General features: G+C 44.0%; 1 protein-coding gene across 4 annotated transcripts in view; it reads left to right on the top strand.

Moving 5' to 3' along the window:
- The window catches only part of LAMA3 (laminin subunit alpha 3), a gene marked incomplete at both ends in the record, with an annotated part of 284682 nt that overhangs the window by 191434 nt on the left and 70761 nt on the right, over positions 1-22487 (top strand). For 2 of the 4 annotated variants that reach the window (XM_080714582.1, XM_080714581.1), the window contains 6 exons: positions 2680-2841; positions 5706-5804; positions 8773-8856; positions 11602-11832; positions 15896-16009; positions 21415-21524. In XM_080714582.1, coding sequence (XP_080570708.1) covers positions 2680-2841; positions 5706-5804; positions 8773-8856; positions 11602-11832; positions 15896-16009; positions 21415-21524 — 800 coding nt within the window. Of the gene's footprint in view, positions 1-2679; positions 2842-5705; positions 5805-8772; positions 8857-11601; positions 11833-13268; positions 13440-15895; positions 16010-21414; positions 21525-22487 lie in introns of those variants that run through there. The other 2 variants (XM_080714584.1, XM_080714583.1) reach the window with 1 other exon arrangement.

Raw genomic sequence — 22487 nt, 5'->3', positions numbered from 1 at the left:
TGCTGATTAGTGGAAAACGTCCGCGTTGCCTTCACTGTTCCTTGGTCCACGGCTTCTGTTCATGGATGACCTCATGACTGTTTCCTGAATTGTCAGATCTCCAATCAAGCATCACGCCCAAAGGGGCTTCCCCAACCACCCCTGTTAAAAGTTCACTTGGTCATGCTCTTACCTTCATCTTCTATACAGCACTTGTTATTCTCCAACATATAAAATATTTCATTTTAAAATTTATTATCTATGGCGGGCGTGGTGGTGCACGCTTGTAATTCCCGCGCTTGGGAGGCAGCGACAGGAAGATTGCACAGGTTCAAAGCCAGCCTTGCTGGCTTAGGAGACCCTGTTTCCAAATAAAAATATAAAATAGGTCTGGGAGTGTAGCCCAGAGGTAGAAGGATATGCAGGAACCCCAGTACCCGGTTGTGGCAGTGCACATTTGTAATTCCAGTACATGGAGGGCTGAGAAAAAAGGATTACAGATTCAAAGCTGGCTTTGACAACTTAGGGAGGCCCTCAGCAACCTAGCAAAACCCTGTTTCCAAATAAGAAATGAAATGGAGCTGGTAGTGAACCACAGAAAAAAAGTGAATTCTTTGATAATTTTCTAAAAGCTACAGCAGAATCTGTGACAGATGAAGGAAATTTGTTGTTGCATTAACTTTCCTACTCTTTAACAAAATATTGAGACAATCAATTTAAAAAAAGAAAAGTTTGATTTTGGCTCATAGCTTTGGAGGTTTCACTCCATAATTGGTTGTGTCCACTGCTTCTGGACCTATGGTGAGGCTACATCGTGGTGGAATGTGTGGTGGGGCAAATCTTCTCACCTCATGGCAGCCAGAAACTTTTGAAAGAGAGGAGGAAAAGGGGGCGATAGTCCCAATATGCCTCAAAGGCACACCTCCAATAACTTAACTTTCTCTCCCTAGACCCCACCACCTATAGGTTCCAATCTCTTTGGAACCAGTAACCCAACTTTCTTCCCCTAGGCTCCACCTCTGGATAGCAGAAAGCTGGGCACCAAGCCTTTAATATATGAGAAATTACATACATTTACATATATATGTCAATATGCCACAATGAACTCCACTAGAAGGGCTCCCAGCACAGGAGCTTCTGTTCCTATAAACTTGGGGTATCCTCCCAGCACCCAGGAGCTCTTCAAAACTGTCATTTGGGGTTTCTATAAAGATTCCATTATGTTAGCATAGCTGATTAAATAATTAGCTTTGGAAATTAAATCAATCGCCAGCCCCCACCTCCCAGAGGTCGGCGGGAGGGGCTCAGGTCCTGATCTCTAGTCTGCTTGGACTTCCTGGTGACCAGCCCCATCCTGTAACTGCCTGCGCCTCAGTATCCAGCATCAGCATACGGAATGACTTCACTCTCAGGAGTCCGTGGTCTCAGTGCCAGGCACAGAGAACTAAGGCCAAATGTTAGACCAAGAGATGTTCCTGCCACCCCTACCACTTGGGAAATTACAGGAGTTTTAGGGCACTGTGCCAGAGACCAGGAATAAGGGCATTCTGAAAGGAGTGCACACTTGCAATTGAAAAAACAAAATCACCAAAACCCAAACACCATTATTTTCTAAATCTGCTTCAAAGTCTCCCGTCCTAACCTCTCAGGGAACTAGAAAGTGCGATTCCCAACCCATGCCAGTTCTTTCTGTTTTCTTCCCTCTTAGTGGAACTGGCTTCCTTTGTGGCCAGGGAAATATTTAGTCTTGTTGTTCCACTGAGAGCAAAGCAATCGCAGCAGGCTGCTGAGTTCCAGGACACGTTTTTCTATACATGGAGCTCACCTTTTAGATGTGCCCACAGTTATAGTTAACATTCATGTATTTATTTATTGCTATTTGAACACTTCATTGAACAAATAAATAGTAAATGTCAAGAACCAGGATGTACATATACAAAATTATCAGTGCCAATCTCTGTATTGTGTACAAGGAAGGGGAGGGAGTGGGGTGGGATATGGGAAAGAGTGCAGTGTGCATATATGTCCCGGTCACTCTGAACTTCATTATAATGTGTGATTATAATGCACCAATAAATGTATATTAAAGCTGGGCATGCTGGTGCGTGAACACATGCCTGTAGTCCCAGTCCTTGGAAGGCTGGACAGGAGGGTCGCAGGTTCTGTGCTAGCCTCAGCAACTTAGTGAGACATTGTCTCACTAAGGGCTGGGGTATAGTTTATATGTAGAATGCCTCTGGGCTCAATCCCCAGAACTGCATGAGTGTGTATGTGTATGCACACACACACACACACACACACACACACACACACACACAGTATGTGGGAAAAATAGGGCAGAAATGAGCAAAATTAAGTAAAAAGCAAAAGAAAAAATGAACCAGAATGTGTGCTAGGATACAAAGGTAAATCCCATAGACACATGGCCACTAGCGATGAGTCTGACAGGGCAGTGAGGGGTGAGGGCTCTGTCATGAGAGGCCAGGCAGGGCCGGCTCTCTGGCGGACACGTGGGTCTGGGCAGAATGGCTGCTTTGCATGCTTGGGGCTCTGGGTCTCAACATCAAAAACAAAAGGGGGCTCAGAGAGGAAGCCTTTGCAGCTAAGTGACCCCCTCATGGCTCTTTCTAGGGTACACAATGCAGCCTTCACCCAAGAAGCCACAAGCACACGTCTCCTAACCTTTTTTTTGTCCTCTAGTTTGTGGATATGATGGGCTGGCGCCTGGAGACAGCAGAGGGAGTGGACGTCCCCGTTTCTTTCAACCCGGGCAGCAACAGTGTGGTTGCAGATCTCCAGGAGCTGCCCCCAACAGTGCATGGCGCATCCTGGGTTGCTCCTCCTTCCTACCTGGGGGACAAGGTAACCGTGGCCTGCTGTCCTGAGCCCTCTGTGGCTTCCTCCTCACTCCAGGAGCATCATCTACTGGGGGTGTGGACGGATGCATCAGGGAGTTCAGGTTACTATTAGTAAATGAGGTTGACCAGTAATGAAGAGGCACAAGCTACCCAGGAAAGGGAACTACACACCCTCATTTTCTCCACTTTTCCTTAGGGACAGAGAATGTTCCTCCAGGGAAATATATCAGCATTTAAATAATATCTGTTGCAAATGGGACAGGTATGCTTTTAAATGCCAGTGCAGAGAATTCTTTGTCTTAGAGCAGAAGAAAGTCTCCTTGTCAAGAAAAGAAAAGCTGAGAAGTGACTCAGAGGCTTATTAAAAGCAGAATCTACAGCTACACAACCTTCACAGGCAGAATCGCACGCATTCCGTTTCACACGCCCCGGAGAGCATATTCATGAGTTTTGCTTCTGCTTTGCTGCATACGTTCTTATTCCAGAGCCTGGCCAGCTCTGTTCACTTTATGAAGTCAGGAATTTGATAAGCCCTGCCAGGTGACATGTGCTTCAGGCTCTGCGAGGAGAGACTGTGAAGGGGTGGATTTCACAGGGCCCAGCTCAGACAATGCCGTAATCTCACATTAAGAATGACTGTAACAAGCTGAGCATGGTGGCGCATGCGTATAATCCCAGCACTTAGGAGGCTAAGACAGGAGGATCACAGGTTCTTAGCCAGCCTCAGCAATTTAGTGAGGCCCTCTGCAAAAAAAAATAATAAATAAAAATAAAAATAGGGCTTAGAGTATAGCTTGGAGGTAGAATGACCCTGGGTTCAACCCACAGTCTCCACCCCCCCCCCCAAAAAAAAAGAATAACTATACGTTAGAAGCTCGCAGGCCCGAGTCTCCTCTAATTCTCTCTTCTGGTTGAAAGACTGTGGGTTTTGATGTCTAAGTGTGGAATGTTGCTTCTATTTATTTTTCGCCCTCACTTAATCTTCCTCTTCATCTGTCTATGGCTAACCTTGTGTTGGTTGTCTGTTATGTATAACACATTACCCCAGTGATTTGCAGCTTAAAACAACCATCACCACCACCATCATCATTACTATAGTATTATTACTATTTTTATTATTAGTAGTAGTACTTTATTGGTATTATTATTGGTATTGGATTGAACCCAGGAACATTCTACCTCCAAGCTATAGCCCCTGCCTTTTTATTTTGAAACAGAGTCTCACTAAATACTGAGGAGCTCCCTAAGTTGCTGAGGCTGTCCTCAAACCTGTGATCCTCCTGTTTCAGCCTCCCAAGTACTGAGGTTACAGGTGTGTGCAACCACACCTAGCTCCAAAGCAACCATTATTATGTTGCAATTTCTGCCTGGATCAAGGGCTTCAGGAGGCGATAGTTCAGGTTCTCTTCCGAGGTCACCAAGTCCGGTCAGGGCTGCCGTCATCTGGGACTGGGGGATCCACTTCCAATTCCATTCCCATGGTTGTCTGCGGGCTCTTATTCCTTGCTGGCTTTGGCTGAGACCTCTGTTCTTTATTACATGAGACCCTCTCTCGACTACCCCTGTGTCCTCATGAAATGCAGCTGGCTTCTCCCAAAGTGCCTGATGAGACAGAGAGACAGACAGAAGTACAGGAGAGAACTCAAGACAGAAGCCCCAGGCTTTTCACAGCCTAATTTTAGAAGTGACGTCAACTCACTGCTGCCTCATTCTGTTCATTTCCTTGTTAGAAGCAAGGCCCTAAGTCAGCCCACACTCCAAGGGAGGGGCACTGAGCTCCACTTCCTAGAGAGAGAAGTAGCAAAGAATGTATGGACATACTTTTAAACTACCCGAGTCCATCAGAAAGGCAATGCTTACTCTCATTAAGATGATGCAAGATGTTAGCTTGGAAAACCTCCAGATTTTCAGAACACCGCGCTGTGAGGCTTTGTGGGGTCACAGACCCTAAGGAGAACTTCTGTGGACCAGGATCCCAGAGAAGTGCTGCCCCACCCCCACTTCCCATTGTGTGCGTTTTTCTGGATGTTTCGTTCAGTCTAAGCTGAAATGATGTGGCCTCTGATTTCCATCCTTCCATCCCTCCTTCCTTCTTGATTAGCTTTTACTTGAAAGGTGGGAGGGATTGGGACCAGAGGTGAAGTAGCTGTCAGAAACAATGACCGTTCATGGCCACATCACTGCCTTGGTACTGAGCTAAATTGAAGCTATGGTACTACTTCCGTGGCACTGAGCGACAGTGGACATCCTGAAGGGAGCTATACTCAGTAGAACTCATCATAACTTGGGAAATAATCACCATCTGCTTTCTGGGGAATGTTTTTTAAAAAAATATTTTTAGAGGTTCATTTTGTAACTGATAGGTATTACCTAATTCTCTCAGTTAAATAAGAAACTCATGGCCTAGATTTCTTAGAATTGCTGCAGATTAAATAAATATTTTTACTTAGTAGTCATCTAGAAATAAAGATCTTATTTGTGTCAGTATGACTATTATTTTTCTCCTAAGTAAAAGTATATTGCTGAGCATGGTGGCACATGTCTGTAATTCCAGTACTTGGGAGTCTGAGACAGGAGCATCGCAGGGTTGAGACCAGCTTCAGCAACTTAGTGAGACCCTATTCAAAAACATAAAAAAGGCTGGAGGTGTAGTTTGGAGGTAGAATTCCCCTAGATTCAATCCCCAAACCAAAACCAAACAAAACGGTATAGAGATTAAAATACCATCCCCAATCCTGCTCTCTATCACCCTCAGCAGGTCGGTGGTATAATAGGCCCATTATATCTTTCCAGATATAATGGGCCTATGTACTTCTTAGGTGGGTCGATATTGGTGTAGTCCCTTTTAACGCTGCTAATTAATTTCAGGTTTCCTCATACGGCGGCTACCTCACTTACCAAGTCAAGTCCTTTGGCTTACCTGGCGACATGGTTCTTCTGGAAAAACAGCCTGATGTGCAGCTCACTGTAGGTATCAGAACACACCCAACTGGCATGAAGCAGTGGTTGCCTTTGGTGCTGAGTTAAATTGAAGCTATCTCAATATGTGTTCTACAAAAGTTTGCATTAAGTTGTTTCAAATGTTTTGAAGAAACCAAAAAAGAAGTTTAGAGCACATACCATCTGCCCAGGATCCTGCAGCCTCTGACCAAATGGTTTCTCTCTTCTCCTCTTTTAAAGTACTTGACAGTGTTTTCCCCATGCTGCTCACAAGTGACTGTCCCAGGTTTTATGTATTTATGTATCTGTCTTTCAACTTAGTCTTGTCAGCGATCTTGAGCTCTTTTCATGCGCGCAGCCATGTTGCTGAGCTCAGTAAAGCACAGTGACCCCTGTCTTCTAAAGGCAAGACTGGAGAAAAATGCAGATGACTTCAGTCCACTGGGCAGGAAGGAGAAGAATAAGCAAGGCTTTCTGAGAGCTGGGGACTCAGGGGGTGGGAGTTATGCAGCCTGAGAGATCATCAGAAGACTTCATGGCAGAGGTTCCCATATTCTCACTGCTATAATCCTAAACACTGACTGCACAGCTTAGAGGAAGGAAGATCCATTTGCTCACAGTTTTGGAGATTCCTGGGTTCAGTCCACGTGAGGCCAAGGTCTGCGATCTCAGCACGGCAGCAGGAAGCAGAAGAGGGAGAAACCAAGGATTTGCTCTCACGCTGTGGAGGCTGGAAGCAAGAGAGCAACCAGGGGAAAGGGGACCATACAGGGTCCCCGAGGCTGCACCCCTAGGGACCCACCTCCGCAAGCACACCTACTTGCCCAAGTCACCACCCAGCAAATCCACTACAATGGATTTCTCCATCGATGAGACCACCGCCCTCGTGACTCAATTACTCTGAACATTAACATGAGCTGTTCAGGGGACATTCTCTATCTAACCGTAGCAATTCCTTTTTTGCTGAGCCATTAAGAATGGAAATTAGGGGAGAAATGTACCTCTGGGGGAAGAAGCTAAGGGAAACCCAGGTGTAGGGGCAGTGCAGGCTCAAGAAATGACCAGTGCTACTTGGCTGATGTGTTAGTATATGCAGAGTCATCGAAAATAGGCCCGAAAGGATAGGGAGCAGGGTGTTTAATACTTTGCTAGGATGTTTAACTTGATGTAGATGGTAGGGGCCACATTGGTTTTTGTTCTGTTTGTTTTTGTGATACTGTGGATTAAACCCAGAGGCCTTTCATCCCTGAGCTACACCCCCAGCCCTATTTTATTTTTTATTTTGAAACAAGGTCTCACTAAGTTGCTGAGGAACTTGCTAAGTTGGTAAGGCTGGACTTAAGCCTACTATCCTCCTGTCTCAGCCTCCCAAATACTGGGATTACAGGCTTGTGCCACCGTGTCCAGCTCACTGTGGCTTTTTGAGAAGTAGCATCCATGTGCTGTGTGCCTGCACACAGAGCTGCCGTCTGAAAGGTTCCTTGGGGCAGTGGTGATGTTACATCTTACTTGTGCGATACCTGGAAGGCAGATTGAGATGCCACCACCTAAAGTTGACTCCCTTCCCGTTTATGTGCAGCACAATGACATCTTCCTGGAGGGTTTTCTCATGTCATTCCCTGTACACAGGGGCCAGCAAATCTCACATTCATCACAGCTGAGCGCCTCCAGGGCCTCGCAGGTGCCTGTGCTCATGCACTGCTGGGCTCTGCTTTGTTTTGACTCCTATTCACATCTACTGAATTATTAAAAAAAAAAAAAAAAGACTCCAAGGAATCTTTGCAGAACCTCTCTCAAAAATAAGGCAGTCAAGATTTTAAAGTTATAGTTTAGAGAAAAACTGACAACACAATACAAAATCCTCTCAGAGAGGTACTGTATTCCAGTTTTATATTATTGCAGAGCATCCAGTAGTCCCGGCTATGGGTATAATTCTTTATTGTTAAGGGGATTATTATGCTAACTATTGGAACCCACTGAGAGGTAACCACCGAAATTTCCCCTTATTTTGCCTTCAAACATGGAAAATAATTTAGGCTTATGAAACATTTACTCTGCTTCTTTGTTCTAAGCCACTATAATTAAGAGCCTTTCGGGCATGTTTCTCAGATTAAGGTTTTAAATGATTTGTGATTCTAGATAATACTCTTCTTTCTGAAACTCCAGCCCTCATGAATGGAATGCCTTCCGGTTTAGAGAAAAACTGGGGTGTTTTGTGTATGTGCTTGGGTGGGGTTTCCGGCCATCCCATTCTGCCCTGTTAAGATCCCTCCCCAAGAGCTGCTAACCTGGGGTGCAATGAAGACCAAGAGTAAGGAGGATCCCAGGGGCAAGGGCTGCAAGCTGATTCCTCCCTCAGCTCCACACCAGCTGTGCAGCTTCCTGGCTATGCAAACTCACAGCTGGGCTCTGCTAACACTTCCCCTGCCCAGCCCCTTCAGTAACCCACCAAACCACTCTTTTGCTACCACAATTTGGCATCGCAGGCAGTAATGAAAACAGCACTTCCCGCCTCTATGGCCAAACACGATTTAAATGTTTTCCCATATCTTAAAGCCATTTTTCAGTCAAGGCAATTTTTCCCGATTTTCTACTTGTGAAAATGCATTGTATTCACTATTATAAGATCTCTATGTCATTAATATTTTACCAGTTAGTTCTTTCTTTCTATTTATTTATTTTGGTGGTACTGGGGTTCCTGGAAGCCCGTCTACCTCCAGGCTACACTCCCAGACCTATTTTATATTTTTGAAATAAGGTCTCTTACGCCAGTGAGGCTGACTCCGAACCAGCGTGATCCTCCTGTCTCCGCCTCCCAAGCGCGGGGATTACAAGCGTGATGCCACCACGCCCGGCTACCAGTTAGTTCTTAACTATGTCTTAGAGTCAGGTGTTTCATATAAAGCAGATCCATAGAAACTGGTTCTTATATCGGTTGTAAATATCAAAACATACCAACCAAAGCACTGATGCATTCACATTTTTCTTTAAACAGGGTCAGGACATGTCCATTGTCCATGAAGAGCCAAGTGACCCACGGCCAGATCGGCTGCACCATGGACGAGTGCAGGTAGTGGAGGTAAAGAAAAAACACCCATGGTTCTTGATGAGCTTTTTCATTCCACATTATAGTTATTTCAGATAATCATGCGTTTTACTTAGTTTAATAATTTTAACATATAAACGACATTTTGTGTATATGTTTTTATGTAGATTCAAAATACAAAGTCTATAAAATATAAAGTATTTGATGCTCATGTGACTGTGTTTGAAACCATCTCTATGGCATTTTAGCGCCATCTCTCCCATTTCCCAATTAATTAGCCTTGTTTTATAGACACTGTAAGCATGTACATGCTGCAACATAGTTCCCTCTGGTCCTCAAGTCTCCCTCAGTGCCTGGGACCTGGTCAGTAGCCAACAAACACTTGGCATATAGAGGCAGAAAAGCCATGAAAATGTCTTAATTAAAAGGCATAGAGTGATACAGCTGAGTAAATGAAACCTCTTTGGATCATAAAACATTTTATTACAACTATTTGATTCTTTAAATAATAGTGTTCCATTTATATAATTAAATATATGATAATACCTCAAGGAGAAATAGTTTCAGGTCCCTTGAACTCACACACATATTTTTTTAACAATTTTTTTATTGAACATAAATAGTATACATTTACACTATATTTGGTGCCCTCTTCCCCCCCCCCCGCCCCCGTTTTCTCTTCCCCCCTCCCACCAATGGTTGTCCAGGTTAACCATGTCTTATTCATAATTTTACACATGTTCAGGTGTAGACCCTCATTAATCAAGATCGGCCTTTCTCCTCTCCTATCTTTCCATTAAAACTTAGCTAGTATTTCCCTTCTAATATCTGGAGTCCCACTGGTATCCTTTGTGTTTTCTAGTTTGGGCATATTAGAGGAAACATGTGTATCTTCTCCTTCTGTGCTTGGCTGATCTCACTTAACATGATGCTCTCCAGGGCCTTCCATCTTCTTGCAAATGATATAATTTTGTTCTTCTTTATGGCTGAATAGAATTCCATTGTGTGTATTTCCCACAGTTTTGCTATCCATTCATCTGTTGATGGTGATCTGGGTTGGTTCCATATTTTGGCTATTACAAATTGTCACACACATATTTTAACATTTCTTTTGAGAGTGATCTCTGTCTGACCGGGTTGGAGCTTTTCCTGGGGATGTTGTTGAAAACATTCAGAGGCAATTGTTTAACCTCATGGCTACCTGAAGTGATTGTGGAAACCAATATTGACAGTCACAAAACTTAAAAATAATGAGGAATGAGATGTCCATAGGGGCTTTGAGAACCTCTGCCATAACCCCAGGGGTGCTGAAAGCTACAATGCCCAAGGATGTGGGCACATCCAGGAGTGCGCACATGCTGAAGAAAGGAAGGCCCTGAGCTCTCACCTCTGGGTGACCTTGAGGGTCAATGCAAGCCAGAAGCGAAGTCCAGGGCAGAGTTACCAACCCGCTCGGCTGGGTGTTGAAGGGATTATTCCCCAACGTGCACACGGAACCATCTTACAAAGATTAGGAGATTTTTTTTTTTTTTCCCTATTCATTTAAGGAAATCTCTGGCCAATCATTAGCTGATCGCTAAGCAATCAAAGTCTTTAGTAAAGACTTTAATGGCTATATGTGACCAAGAAAATAACTTCATAAATCAGTTCAGAAATACACAACGACAGTAAATCATTGGGAGCAAAGCAAATATGATTTCCAGAGTTGCCACATTATATTATTTTAAATGTCCAGCTTTCAACAAAAATTGGGTGACGTGATGCAACAGGATTTGAGCCACGCACAGGGGAAGCAGGAAGGTAATAAGTACACTCTTGCTAAAAAGACCAGAAAGCCTTACCAAAGACCATAAGCCAACAGTTTACATGTGTTCAAAACACTAAGACACCATATCTAAAGAACTTAAAGAAAATATGAAAGCAATGTCTCACCAAATAAATACTATCAATAGAGGAATAATATATATATTATATATATATAATCAAAAGAATGTCTGGAGTTGAAAAGTACAGTAACTGAAGTGAAGGATTCACTAGAAAGGTTGCTATGAAACGGTCCCCCCCACCCCTCCCCCTTTACATGTTAAAATCCTAACCTCAGCATGGCTGTATTTAGAGCAAAGAAAAAAAGTTAAATACGGAAAAAAAGATGGAGTTCTGAAGAATTAGTGTCTTTGTTGGAGGAGACCCCAGAGAGCTCACTTCATCCACCGCGTGAGGACTCACTTAGAAGACTGCTGTGTGCAAGCCAGGGAGAGCGCTTCCTCAGGAGCCGAAGCAGCCAACGCCTCGACCTGGGATTTCCAGCCTTCAGAACTGTGACAAAGGAAGTCTCTGTGTTCAAGCCGCCCAGCATTTGGTCCTTTATTACAACAGTACAAACTAAGACAAAGGCTCAACACGGATTTGAGCAAGCAGAAGGAAGAATCAGCGATCCTGAAGGTCGATTGAGATTACCCAGTCTGAGAAAGAGAGAAAGGATGAGGAAACTTAAACAGACTCTCAAAGGTGCTGGGCACAACCAACTGTGCTAAGGCCCCTTTCACTGCCCGCGGCTCCTTGCCCTCCTACCCCTCCTCGAGTGCGCTTCCTTCCTGGAAGCAACAGCACCCCTGCTTCTGGGTGTGAAGGCTCGCAGAGGGACCTCCCCATCTTACTTTAGTGATTATTCTTTACGCCTCTCAAATGCCCTTCCCCAGGTTTGTCTGGGGTCGGCTTCTGAAACCCCTGGAGCTGACTTGCCTGAGGGAGCCCCCGTGTCTCTGTTTACCCCTGTAGGGGAACTTCAGACATGCCAGCAACCTTGCGCCAGTGTCCAGGGAAGAGCTGATGACCGTGCTCTCGAGACTGCAGGGCCTGCACATCCGCGGCCTGCACTTCACCGAGACTCAGCGGCTCACCCTGGGCGAGGTGGGGCTGGAGGAAGCCTCCGACTCAGGAAGCGGACGCAGAGCACATAGAGTGGAGCTGTGCGCCTGTCCCCCTGACTACACTGGTGACTCATGTCAGGTAGGAAAGTTCCCACCCCCGGCCTTCCCCGGGGCAGTGTCTGTGGCTGGTTGTCTGGCTGCACATCATCGCTGTGGGATGGTTTGGGATACTCTGTCCATCCTCCAAGTTTCTGCTGGGCTAGAACCTATATCTTCCTTAGTTAACCTGCAGGGATTAAATGTGAAAAAGACATCAGCAGTCCACAGGAAGCCATAGGAACTTGACAGATGCTGGGGGTGTAAATCAGACTGGAGCCCACTGGTCAGCGTCCCAGGTTTTGACCACTGCCTCCCCTGAGATGACCCAGGGTGCTTGTGCCTCTTTCTAATCCAGCCACTCCATCTCCTCCCACCTCCTGCCCTCAGTAAAGTTAAACTCTAAAGAATTTCTCAGATTCTTAGAGGGGGGATCATACTTCAGTTTTTTAGCTCTTAGCAAGTTCCTATTCTTTAAGGTCCCACTTGACCTGAGCTGTCCTTAAGTAATTAAAATGTGCCCTTAAGCCAGGTGTGGTGGTTTCACATCTGTAATCCCAGAACTTTGGGAGGCTGAGACAGGAGGATCACAAGTTTGCCACCAGCCTCAGCAACTCAGCAAGATCCTCGGCAACTTAGTAGGACCTGTTTCAGAATAAAAAATAAAATAAAGTAAAATAGGGATGGGGGATTAGCTCAGAGATAGAATGCCCCTGAGTTCATCCCCAGTACCTCCTCCCCCCCAAAAAAGGCCATAAATGGAACTGTATAGTATCTCAAGCTATAGGCATTCTATTCCTAAAGAGAAGGGGGGAGAACATTAATGTAGAATTAATGTACTAATTGTACATTAGCACAATTATTAGGAAATGGCAAACCGCCATTCTCTGTCTTCCAAATGCAAATACGCATAGACTTAGCTAAGCTCTTCACTTTTTTCCTGGTCCCTGGTAGCAGAAAATCCCAAATCGATCTGCATATGAGTTTCTGCTTTTAAACTCGCAGCTTACCTGCCTCCATGGTTTCCTGAACTCCTGTCATGTGACATTTAGCCCATAGGTGGCCCACATTCAACCCCCACATTCATCCCCCATCCTCTTTTCTAGCCTGGTTAAAATAGATAGCCCAAGGTACAAGGGAGCCTGGATTACCACCCTCATGCCCAGGGTGTGTTCTTGGCGTTGACTCAGCCTGTGATTTATGGCTGCTCTAATCATCTAGTGCTGTCTGCAGGGAGAGGTGGGTAGAAGGTGATGCCTGCCCCACCTGGCAGGAATTACAGAGCGGTGCGCTAACCTGCGGCACTGTTCTGTGCGCTCAGGCACAGGCTGACTCATGTGTGAAGTTTAAAGGTGGGGCCCCCTGCCGCAGACAGCCTTCCCTACCTGAGTCAGGCAGGCCTGGGCACTGAGCAGGAAGGGCAGGTATAAGAGGAAGAGCAGAGGTTCCGAGCAGTGAGCAGGTCGCCCAGGCACCAGCATGCCCCCCACAGCGAGGCAGTCCCTCAGGAGCGCGAGATGGCTGTGGGTCTTTGGGGTAGCCCTGGGGCAGTGTCTGGGATACAACTCACAGCAGCAAAGGATAGCGTTTCTTCAGCCGCCAGGTCAAAATCATCTGCGAGGAAGCTTTGCGGAGCTTAGACCCAGCCAGGTAATGTCCCTTTTAAATTTTGGTTTGGGATGGGAAAGGGATTCCAGCTTCCTGACATTTTAAGTTAGTGTGATTAATGAGTAAATGGGTGGGCTAGGAGGGGCCGGTGGCCTCCCTGTCTCCTTGACTGGCAGCGTTTATTACCGTACCTGACAGATTGCTCTCCGGAGCTATTAACCACAAGTTCCATAAACATCAGCCCACCTGGCAGTTAAGATCTGGAATGCTTACGGGATGTGAATAGGCTGTGAAACTTTGTCTCTTTAAGGGAAAACTCATGCCTCCAGATGTAAGGACCCATTGCCTGTAGGTTTCCAAATTCTACTTTACCCAGAGAAAATTTACCCACAGAGTAAACCTAAGAAAAAATGAAATCTGTGCCTAAGAAAAGCAATCAGTTTGCATCGTATCTAACAGACATGCTTTGATTTGCCGGGCATGAAACATTCATAAACTCTGCTCTTTCTTTAAACTTCCTGAATGTTATGCATGTACTTACAAAGAAATAGATCCTATTACCGCCGAAATAGCCCTGGAAACTGGGTAGGGGTATAATTTTTTCACAAGTTTACCAGAAAACTTACCTTTTAGCATTACCACTTTATAAAACTTCACAAGTTACAAAACCCCTTTACTGAAATAACATATTTAGGATACATTCGATTTTACTTAGTTAAGTCTTTGGTACAGTCTGAGTGTTTGCAATGAATATTATGTAAAGTGTGAGCTTGCTTTATAGAGGTGGGAAATTATTCTGTTTGAGTAACTGAAAATGCTGAGGGTCACCCGACATATAACTCCTGCAGTGTTTTTTTTTTTTTTCTAACCAAAAGCAAAAGAAAATGATTGATTTAATTTTAATCATGATAGAGTATCCTCCCCAAAGCATGTTTAATTAAGGTTTTTACTCGAGTACACTGACATAAAATAACCAAATCATTTTGTTTATTTGAATAATTTGTTCTTCATCAAGTATAATTATGTTAGAAGTGGGTAATGGGATGTGATGACCGTAAAGTACTTGCTATTTAATAGCAGGGCATGTTTGTTGTAGATACGATCGCACCATCAGTGGCTGAATTTCATTCAAATGTGTCTAACTGTTGTGCTTTTAGGAAAAGAGCATTCCTTTCATACTTTGATTCTCCTTTAGACAAGCCTATTCATATAGCTCACAAAGTAATCTAAGTTTCTGCAATGTGTTCTTTTGCCTAAACACGTGCCTAATGGCTTAAAGGAACTTTATATTAGAGCTTATGGTTTGTTGTTGTGTCTGACAGTCCTCATTGGTAATCTGGGGCTTCTGGCATCAGCAGGGACTTTCCACCCTGGGAGCACACGGTGGGTTCTTTCTCTCTTGACCAGGTAGAGACCTTCATGGCCATCGATAATGAGAATGAGCTATTTGCTCCAAGATTTCTGTTGATTTTAATTATAGAGTCTAATAGAAATATATACTATTTAAAGGGAATTAGATAAACTCTATTCTCTGTCTTGAAATATTAAATTTTCCTAATGCTTTAAAGATAGGGCATATAGTAAATCAGTATAACAAACTGAGGACACTGTCTGATTTTAATCTGTGTACTAATTAGTTCTGCCAAAATAAAGGACATATCTATAATCCTCTTTAAAGGCAAAAAGCTAAATAATTTTTAATGGGTGCTATGAGAATCTTTGCTTCTTAAAAATCTATGGGAGACATCTTAACTATAATCTTTTAAAAATATATCGGTTTATAAAATGAACCTGTAATTTCTTTCATCCAGATGAGTGGTAACCAGCATTGTTACCAGGAGACAATATATTGGAAATAGAAATAATCAAAGCAATACTGAACAAGAAAAACAAGACCAAACCCCAGGAGGTGCTCGCAGGCTTGGTCTCAGTGTGTTCAAAAGGGACCAAATATTCGTGAAGAGTCTTTTTTGGGAACTCAAACTCCCTGGTTCCCTGTTGACCACAGACTAGGGAGTGGCAGTGAAGTGTCCTGTGCAGACACCAAGGAAGACTCTACCCCACTCAGTCTTCCCCCTCTACCACTCCCTTAGCCCAAAGCTGTGTACACTTAGAGAGGGACCAGCTACTCAAAAGAGAACAGGAGGCCGTTTTCTTAGCTGTCCTCTCTAGAAGGATCAGAGTCCTGATCTCCTTTTCTCATCAATCCTTCTACCCAGACTCAAAACAATTGGAGTCAGGAGGAGAGGGGCCCCACGCCCACTCCAGCCCTCCTCTAAGCTCAAGCCAGGCGTCTCACACTATCACCACAGCATGGAAACAACACTACAGACCCCACAGAGGGCGAGTGCACCTGGTTAGTGGTTGAGATTAGAACACACACTGACTGAAAAAAAGGAAATTAGAAAGTGAAGACTTTGCAGTGAGAATTATCATGTGTTTTACATAGGAATTGTTCTCTTCCTCTGTATTGATTAAACATTTTGTTTGGAAAATAGGGTTGTAGCCCTGGATACTATCGCGAGAACAAAGGACCATACCCTGGACGGTGTATTCCCTGCACTTGCAATGGACACTCAGATCGATGCCAGGATGGCTCAGGAATATGTGTTGTGAGTAAACTGATAGTCTGGTGCTATCTGCAGGCAATTTGCCTCTGCTCCCTGACTCTCTTATGGTGTGAGACATCAAGGTCATCTCCTACAAACCCTAAATAGAGGTTGCTCTCACCATATAGGAGGCGCCAACAACATCAGGCTGATTTGTGTATTTTACACTCTTTCCTCTACATTTCACTTTTTCCTCTATCTCAACATACACCATCAGAAGAGAACAGGTATACGAACAATTACATTATACCTTAGTTTCCATGTCTCTGCCTCATTAAATAATATCAATAGATAGATCTGGGGACTTAATTCTTGCCAGGATGTAAATCAGGGCTGTTACTTTGGGCCCCAATTTTGTTGGGGAGGTAGGACATTGCAGGAGGAGGACTTGCTGCTGTCAGATGAGCACAAACTCAAAAAAACATCCAGGGCTGAGCGTGGTGGCTAGGAGGCTGAGACAGGAGGATCGCGGTTTGCGGACAGCCTCAGCTACTTAGTGAGGCCCTCTGCAACTCAGTGAAACCCTGCTTCAAAATAAAGAATAAAAATAATTTGTTTATTATTAAACAAATATTTTGTTTAATAAAATTTAAACAAAATGTTTAATTAATACAGAGGAAGAGAACAATTCCTATGTAATTCCTATGCTTGGGGCATAGCTCAGAGGTAGAATACCCCTTGGGTTCCATCCCCAGTACAAACAAACAAACAAACAAAAAAAAGCCATTTAGGGAGAAGGGGATGCAAGAAAGGCCCATGGCTAACATTCCATCAGTCAAACACAAATCGTCCACCATTGCCAAGACAGTGGAGTCTGGAAAAGGTGAGTGAGAGGAAGGAGTTAGGAGTAGGAAAGTGTCTCTCCCTCCTCCTCCTTACATTTTTATCCCCAGCTGCGTGCACTTGACATCTATAACTTATCCACTGGAAAATGAACTTAAGGTCTCAGGGCGGTCCTTGATTTGTATAGCTTATCTACTAGAAAATAAACTTGTTTAGCCAGGCGTGGTGGCGCACGCTTGTAATCCCCGCGCTTGGGAGGCTGAGACAGGAGGATCGCACGGGTTCGAAGCCAGCCTTGGCTACTGAGTGAGGCTCTCAGCAACTTAGTGAGAGCCTGTTTCCAAGTAAAATATAAAATAGGTCTGGGAGTATGGTCAGGAGGTAGAAAGCCTCTGGGTTCCACCCCCAGTACCACACACACACAAAAAAAGAAGAAAATGAACTTGTTTTAGAATGTTTTATAAAATTCTCCCACATGAAAAGAAAACTTTTCATTTGCATCCCTGAAGCTGAACCTTTTTAATACTGCATACTTCTTCTCTTTGATCAGAGCTATTCTCCTTAGTAGCCTGAACCTCCCCAGTCAGGAAAAGAAGAAAGTATTGGCACACTCAGAAAAGCAGGGCCCTGGTGTTGTGCTCTCTGGGGCTACACTCTGCTGACATGACTTCTTCTGCCTAGCGTGGTGCACCTGGAGTGTGTTTCAGCTGCTTGAGTTCCTTGACTATCGAGCCAGTTCAGCCCCGGGAGCTGCTTCCTCTGCAAGACAGGGCAGGCCAGAAAAGTGCTGTAAAGCACCGCCTGATAGAATATTTTGTTGGATTATAACCTTATTTGAGCAAAAAGAAAAAAAGATATGGAGAAAGAGTGTTTTCCAACTCATAGGCATTCCTATATCACGGTTTATGCTTGGTACGTATGTTGTATGTAACACAGGTGGATGCTTTAATTAAAAATAAATATTTGTCCCATCGCTGAACCACTAAATGTCAAGTCCACTTTATAAAAGCTGCCAAAGAACAAAAAGAATTTTCTCTTTGTCGAGCTCACCGTATGAAAGAGTAACTTGTGAGTCATAATTCATATTTTAATCAAATGAGATTTTTTTCTATTTCCTTTTTTTTTTTTTTTTGTAGCTCTGTCTTTGTCTCCAAATGCCATTGGCCTCTACAGACTCTTCATTCAGGAACTCCTTACTGGGCATTTGCTATTATGGCAGGTACCAAGGCAAGAGCTGAAAGGCCGTTAGACATAATCCCTCTCGAGAGGCTCGCTGCGTAGTGGAGAATGTGCACACATGCACACACATGTATACGTACACACACGTGTATACACACACGTATACATAGAGCTCGTGTGTGCCCTCAGTGGGTACTAAGTGCCGATTCTTCTCTGAAAGCCACAGGCCCAGCTCGTTTCTCAAAGAACAGTGGTGAGGAGACCAGGTCCCTCTCAGTAGCAAATGGGCTTTCAGGCTGATTCTGCTGAAAATTGACCTCCAGCTCTCAGGGTTCAAAGTAAATTTCTAAAATCAAGGACCATCGCCTGTGTGCAGATCTCCATGTCATCCCAAGTATTCTTGGTTATTACCAATAAACCTTTGGAGTTTTTTTTTTTTTTTTTTTTTTTTTAAAGAAGTAGCCCAACTGCTTGCCTAAAGCACTGTGTGTCTGGTCTGAAGAGGGAATAGCAGGGGGAGTGTTACTTGGGCGCTCCTGGGCAGAGGGCGCTGTGGGCCAGGCTGCCCTCCCTCTGTGAGGTCCCGCCCCTCCCTCTTCTCTTGGCCCCTTTCTCTTCCAGCATCTCCTCCTTTCCTCCCAATTCCCACGCCTTCTACTGTCACTTCTTCACTCACAGTAGCTGGCTCTCCCGCTGTTCCCGTCCCCCATTCCATTCCCATCTTCTTTCTTCACTTTCTTTTCTTTTCACTTTCTTTTCCCTGCCTCTGAGGCCCATCATCCCACAGCCCAGAACAACGTCCCGCGATTCACAGTTCATATCGTCCTCCCCCAGGGATCACAAATGGAGTTCCTAGAGTGTGCTGAGCCAGGGCGGCCTGTCCTGGCCCTCAGTATGGTCTCTTAGGGAGGATATCTCAGATGCTGTTAAGGGAATTTATTAAGCAACATGGGTCTGACCTCTTCATGAACCTGTCCCCTGACCCGCAGGAGAACCAGAGTCAGAGTGTCTTTAGGGGACACTGAAGCCCTGCATGCAATTCTTGTTTCTCCAGCGTTTTCAGTCTCAGGGTTAAGTAGGCATAGGACCAAAGTGTATTTTTACAGGCATGTTCTTGAAAATTGTCATTTGCATTAAAAAAAGAAAGCTAAAGTAGAAATATAAATAATTGGTTCAAAATAAAGCTATTTTACAATCGAGTTGGGGTGGCTGAGAAAAAAAAGGTAAAAGAAGGGCCAGTGCCCTCCTCTAGCATGCCCACAGGACAGATCAACTCCGGGTAGACGTGAGCCCCGTGTCCAAGCATAAAGAAGGACCTGCACTGCGGTGAGACTTGGAGCGAAGGAAGGCGTCACACAGGGCGAGCTTTCTGGTGATGATCAAAGGGGACGTGGGAATGACATCCTTCTTTAAAGCCCCTCCTCATTTTATAAAATCCTAATCTCTTGTGCTTATAGCACAACTCCTTATCTAGAACAACAACAAGAAGAAGATATTTCAACATCTTAGTGTTTAGTTTAAAATTTTAATTGATTTGTAATAATAATACATATTTATGGGTACAGTGTGATATTTTGATACATATAGATTCAATGTATAATGTCAAAATTATGGCAATTGGCATATCCAGTACTTCAAATATTTATCATTTCTTGTGTTGGAAACATTCAAAATCCTCTCTTCTAGCTCCCCCCCCGCCACTGCACTAAGGATTTAACCCAGGACATTCTACTCTGAGCTATAGCCCCAGCCCTAATTTATTTTTTATTCTCTTTATTTTGGAGGGCTTCACTAAGTAGCTGAGGCTTATAATGAACCTGCGATCCCACCGTCTCAGCCTCCCAAGTACTGGGATTACAAGCATGCACCACCACGCCCAGCCTTTTCTAGCTATTTTGAAATATACAATAAATTATTGTTGACTAGTCGCCCTAGCAGCCTATAGAAAGCACTAGAACTTTTTGTATAATTCTGTTACTCAAATGTTCATGAAGGAAGGCTTTGTTTCATTTGTACAAAACAATGTAATTCACAACTGAAGGGCAGTCTCTTCCACTGCAAGCAAGCCCTGTGCTCCTGTGATACATGCGTATGTTGGCTTTTGTAGCTATGCTTCAGATATTATTTTAAAACTCACACTCATTAAAATTTCTTATTTTATTTTATTTTTATGTGGATCGCATTGAAAATGGCATACATTCACACAGTACTTGGTGTCCTCCCCTCCCCTGCTTTCCTCTTCCCTTCCCTCCCCACAATGAGTGTCCAGGTTGACCATGCAACATTCATACTTTTACACATACTCGGACATAGCTCCTCCATCAGTCCACCTCAGTCTCCTTCCTCTCCTGCCCTCCTTTCTAGCTTTGCTGAGGTTTCTCTTCTATTATCTGGAGTCCCTCTGGTATCCCTAATACTTCCTAGTTTGAGCATATTAAAGAAAACATTCATTAAAATTTCTTATCCAAATGTCATCGCTGCATACAGAAATAAAACACGTAAACAAAAATTTCAAATTATACTCTAGGTTATTTAATTAACACAAAATGTCTTTGAATTACCAAATGTCCACACCAAGGGATATTTTTCTGGATTTTTTTTGTGCATTCAAGTCTTTATTACTAGGGTAGAGCCAAATAATTTGTACTGGAATAAAAAGACCTCGAAAGTAATTCTACACAATCTATTAGGCTTTATATCAATAGCTCAGCTGCAAAGTTCTATCACTTCAACACTTTACTGAAGAACAGCTCCCATTAAACATTGACCTTGACATGAACATAATTGGATCTATGTTAAAAAAAAAAAAAACTCTTAGAAAGCCAGGCGTGGTGGCGCACGCTTGTGATCCCAGCGCTTGGGAGGCTGAGACAGGAGGATCACGCAGGTTCGAAGCCAGCCTCAGCTACTTAGTGAGGCTCTCAGCAACTTAGTGAGACCCTCCACAACTTAGTGAGAACTTGTTTCAAAATAAGGGGAAAAAAATATGGTTGGAGGTGTAGCTCGGAGGTAGAATGCCCCTGGGTTCAATCCCTAGTACTGAAAAAAAAAAAAAAAAATCCTTCCAACAGCTCTGGAAAGTGGCATTATTCTTACTGTACATTTTAGAAAACTAAATTTATATATAGTCACATATCATTAAAACCAAAACAAAAAACTATAAAGCTCAAAGAAGTGAAGGAATTTACCTAAGATTCCACAGCTCTGAAATGTTAGAATGGGTTTTGAATCCAGATGGTTTTTCTCTACTTCCTCATTTCTCCAAATAATTTGTACCTTTTTGTATGGCACCAACTGTGATTAAACAGGAAAAAAATATGTTTAGCAGAATTGATATCCCTGTATAGGATCAGAGGACTGGAGTTATAATTGAGTAAGATTACAATGACCTCAAAAACAATACATGTAATAGGCTGATGTTCATTGTCCTGGTCATCTGTCCCTAGAACTGTCAGCATAACACAGCTGGGAACCACTGTGAGCGCTGCAAGGAGGGTCACTATGGGAACGCTGTCCACGGATCCTGTAGGGTCTGCCCGTGCCCTCATACCAACAGGTACTGTAGATGCTTCAAAATAACCTACGGTGACAGGAAGGAGCCTGGCGGTTGCCTAGAAGAGGAGGTGGGGGAGGGATGGGGGAAAGGAAAGTGACTGATAAAGGATCATGGGGGTTCTTTTGGGGTGATGAGTATGTTCTAAACTTGCCTGTGGGGATGGTTGTACAATTCTGTGACTATCCAGGCCACTGTATGTTTTACATGGCTGGGTTTAATGGCATGTGAATTATATCTCAGTTGAGTTGTTATATTAAAAACATGAACACATACATCACACAAGTAGAAAGCAAAAATAACAAAACAAAGCAATCAAATGGAAGCAGTCTTTCTAAATTAAGTTCCTCTGGACATTTCCTTTTCATCTTTTCTTTTGCTGTTCACTTGGTAAACAATTCTTTCCTGAGCACCCATCATGGGGCCAGGCCTTGGCCCTGTTACATGCTGGGGAAACTGGAATACAGTAACAAGACAGGTGGGGTCTCTGACCTCCTGGGGCTTTACCTGGAGTGGGTCAGGGAGGGAGAGAAGGCTGGGCTCTCACACTATACATCTGAAAAAATAAGAAGTAGAATTTTAGATAGAGATGAAGATTTAGGAAGTGTGATATGATTGGTGGTGAGAGCACAGCTGTGTTAGAGAAGGCGGCCACAAGGCCTGGAGTTGTCTGGCAGAGCCTGGATGATGAGCGGACCCTTAGCCTGTGCTCCTCAGTGAAGCCCCTGTAGAGAGATGTGCTCATGGACTGGCAGAGGGAGCTGAAGTCAGAGCCAGGGAGAGGCTGGGAAATCCACCCTTTTGCCCATCACACTCTGATGCCCGAGTAATCAACGGTCCGCTCACGCATAGTCCTCTTCATGGCTTAGTGTTTGTAAAATGGCAGTGTTGGCGTGCTCTGTCGGCAGAGTTTCTTGACGTCTAGGAAGTCCCTCAAAGAGGACACTTGTGCAGGCCCAAGTGAAT

Source organism: Muscardinus avellanarius (genome assembly GCF_963383645.1).
Source record: "Muscardinus avellanarius genome assembly, chromosome: 17".
NCBI classification, from domain to species: Eukaryota; Metazoa; Chordata; class Mammalia; order Rodentia; family Gliridae; genus Muscardinus; species Muscardinus avellanarius.
Note: the sequence above shows the minus strand (reverse complement) of the source record. Positions and strands in the feature narration are given on the sequence as shown.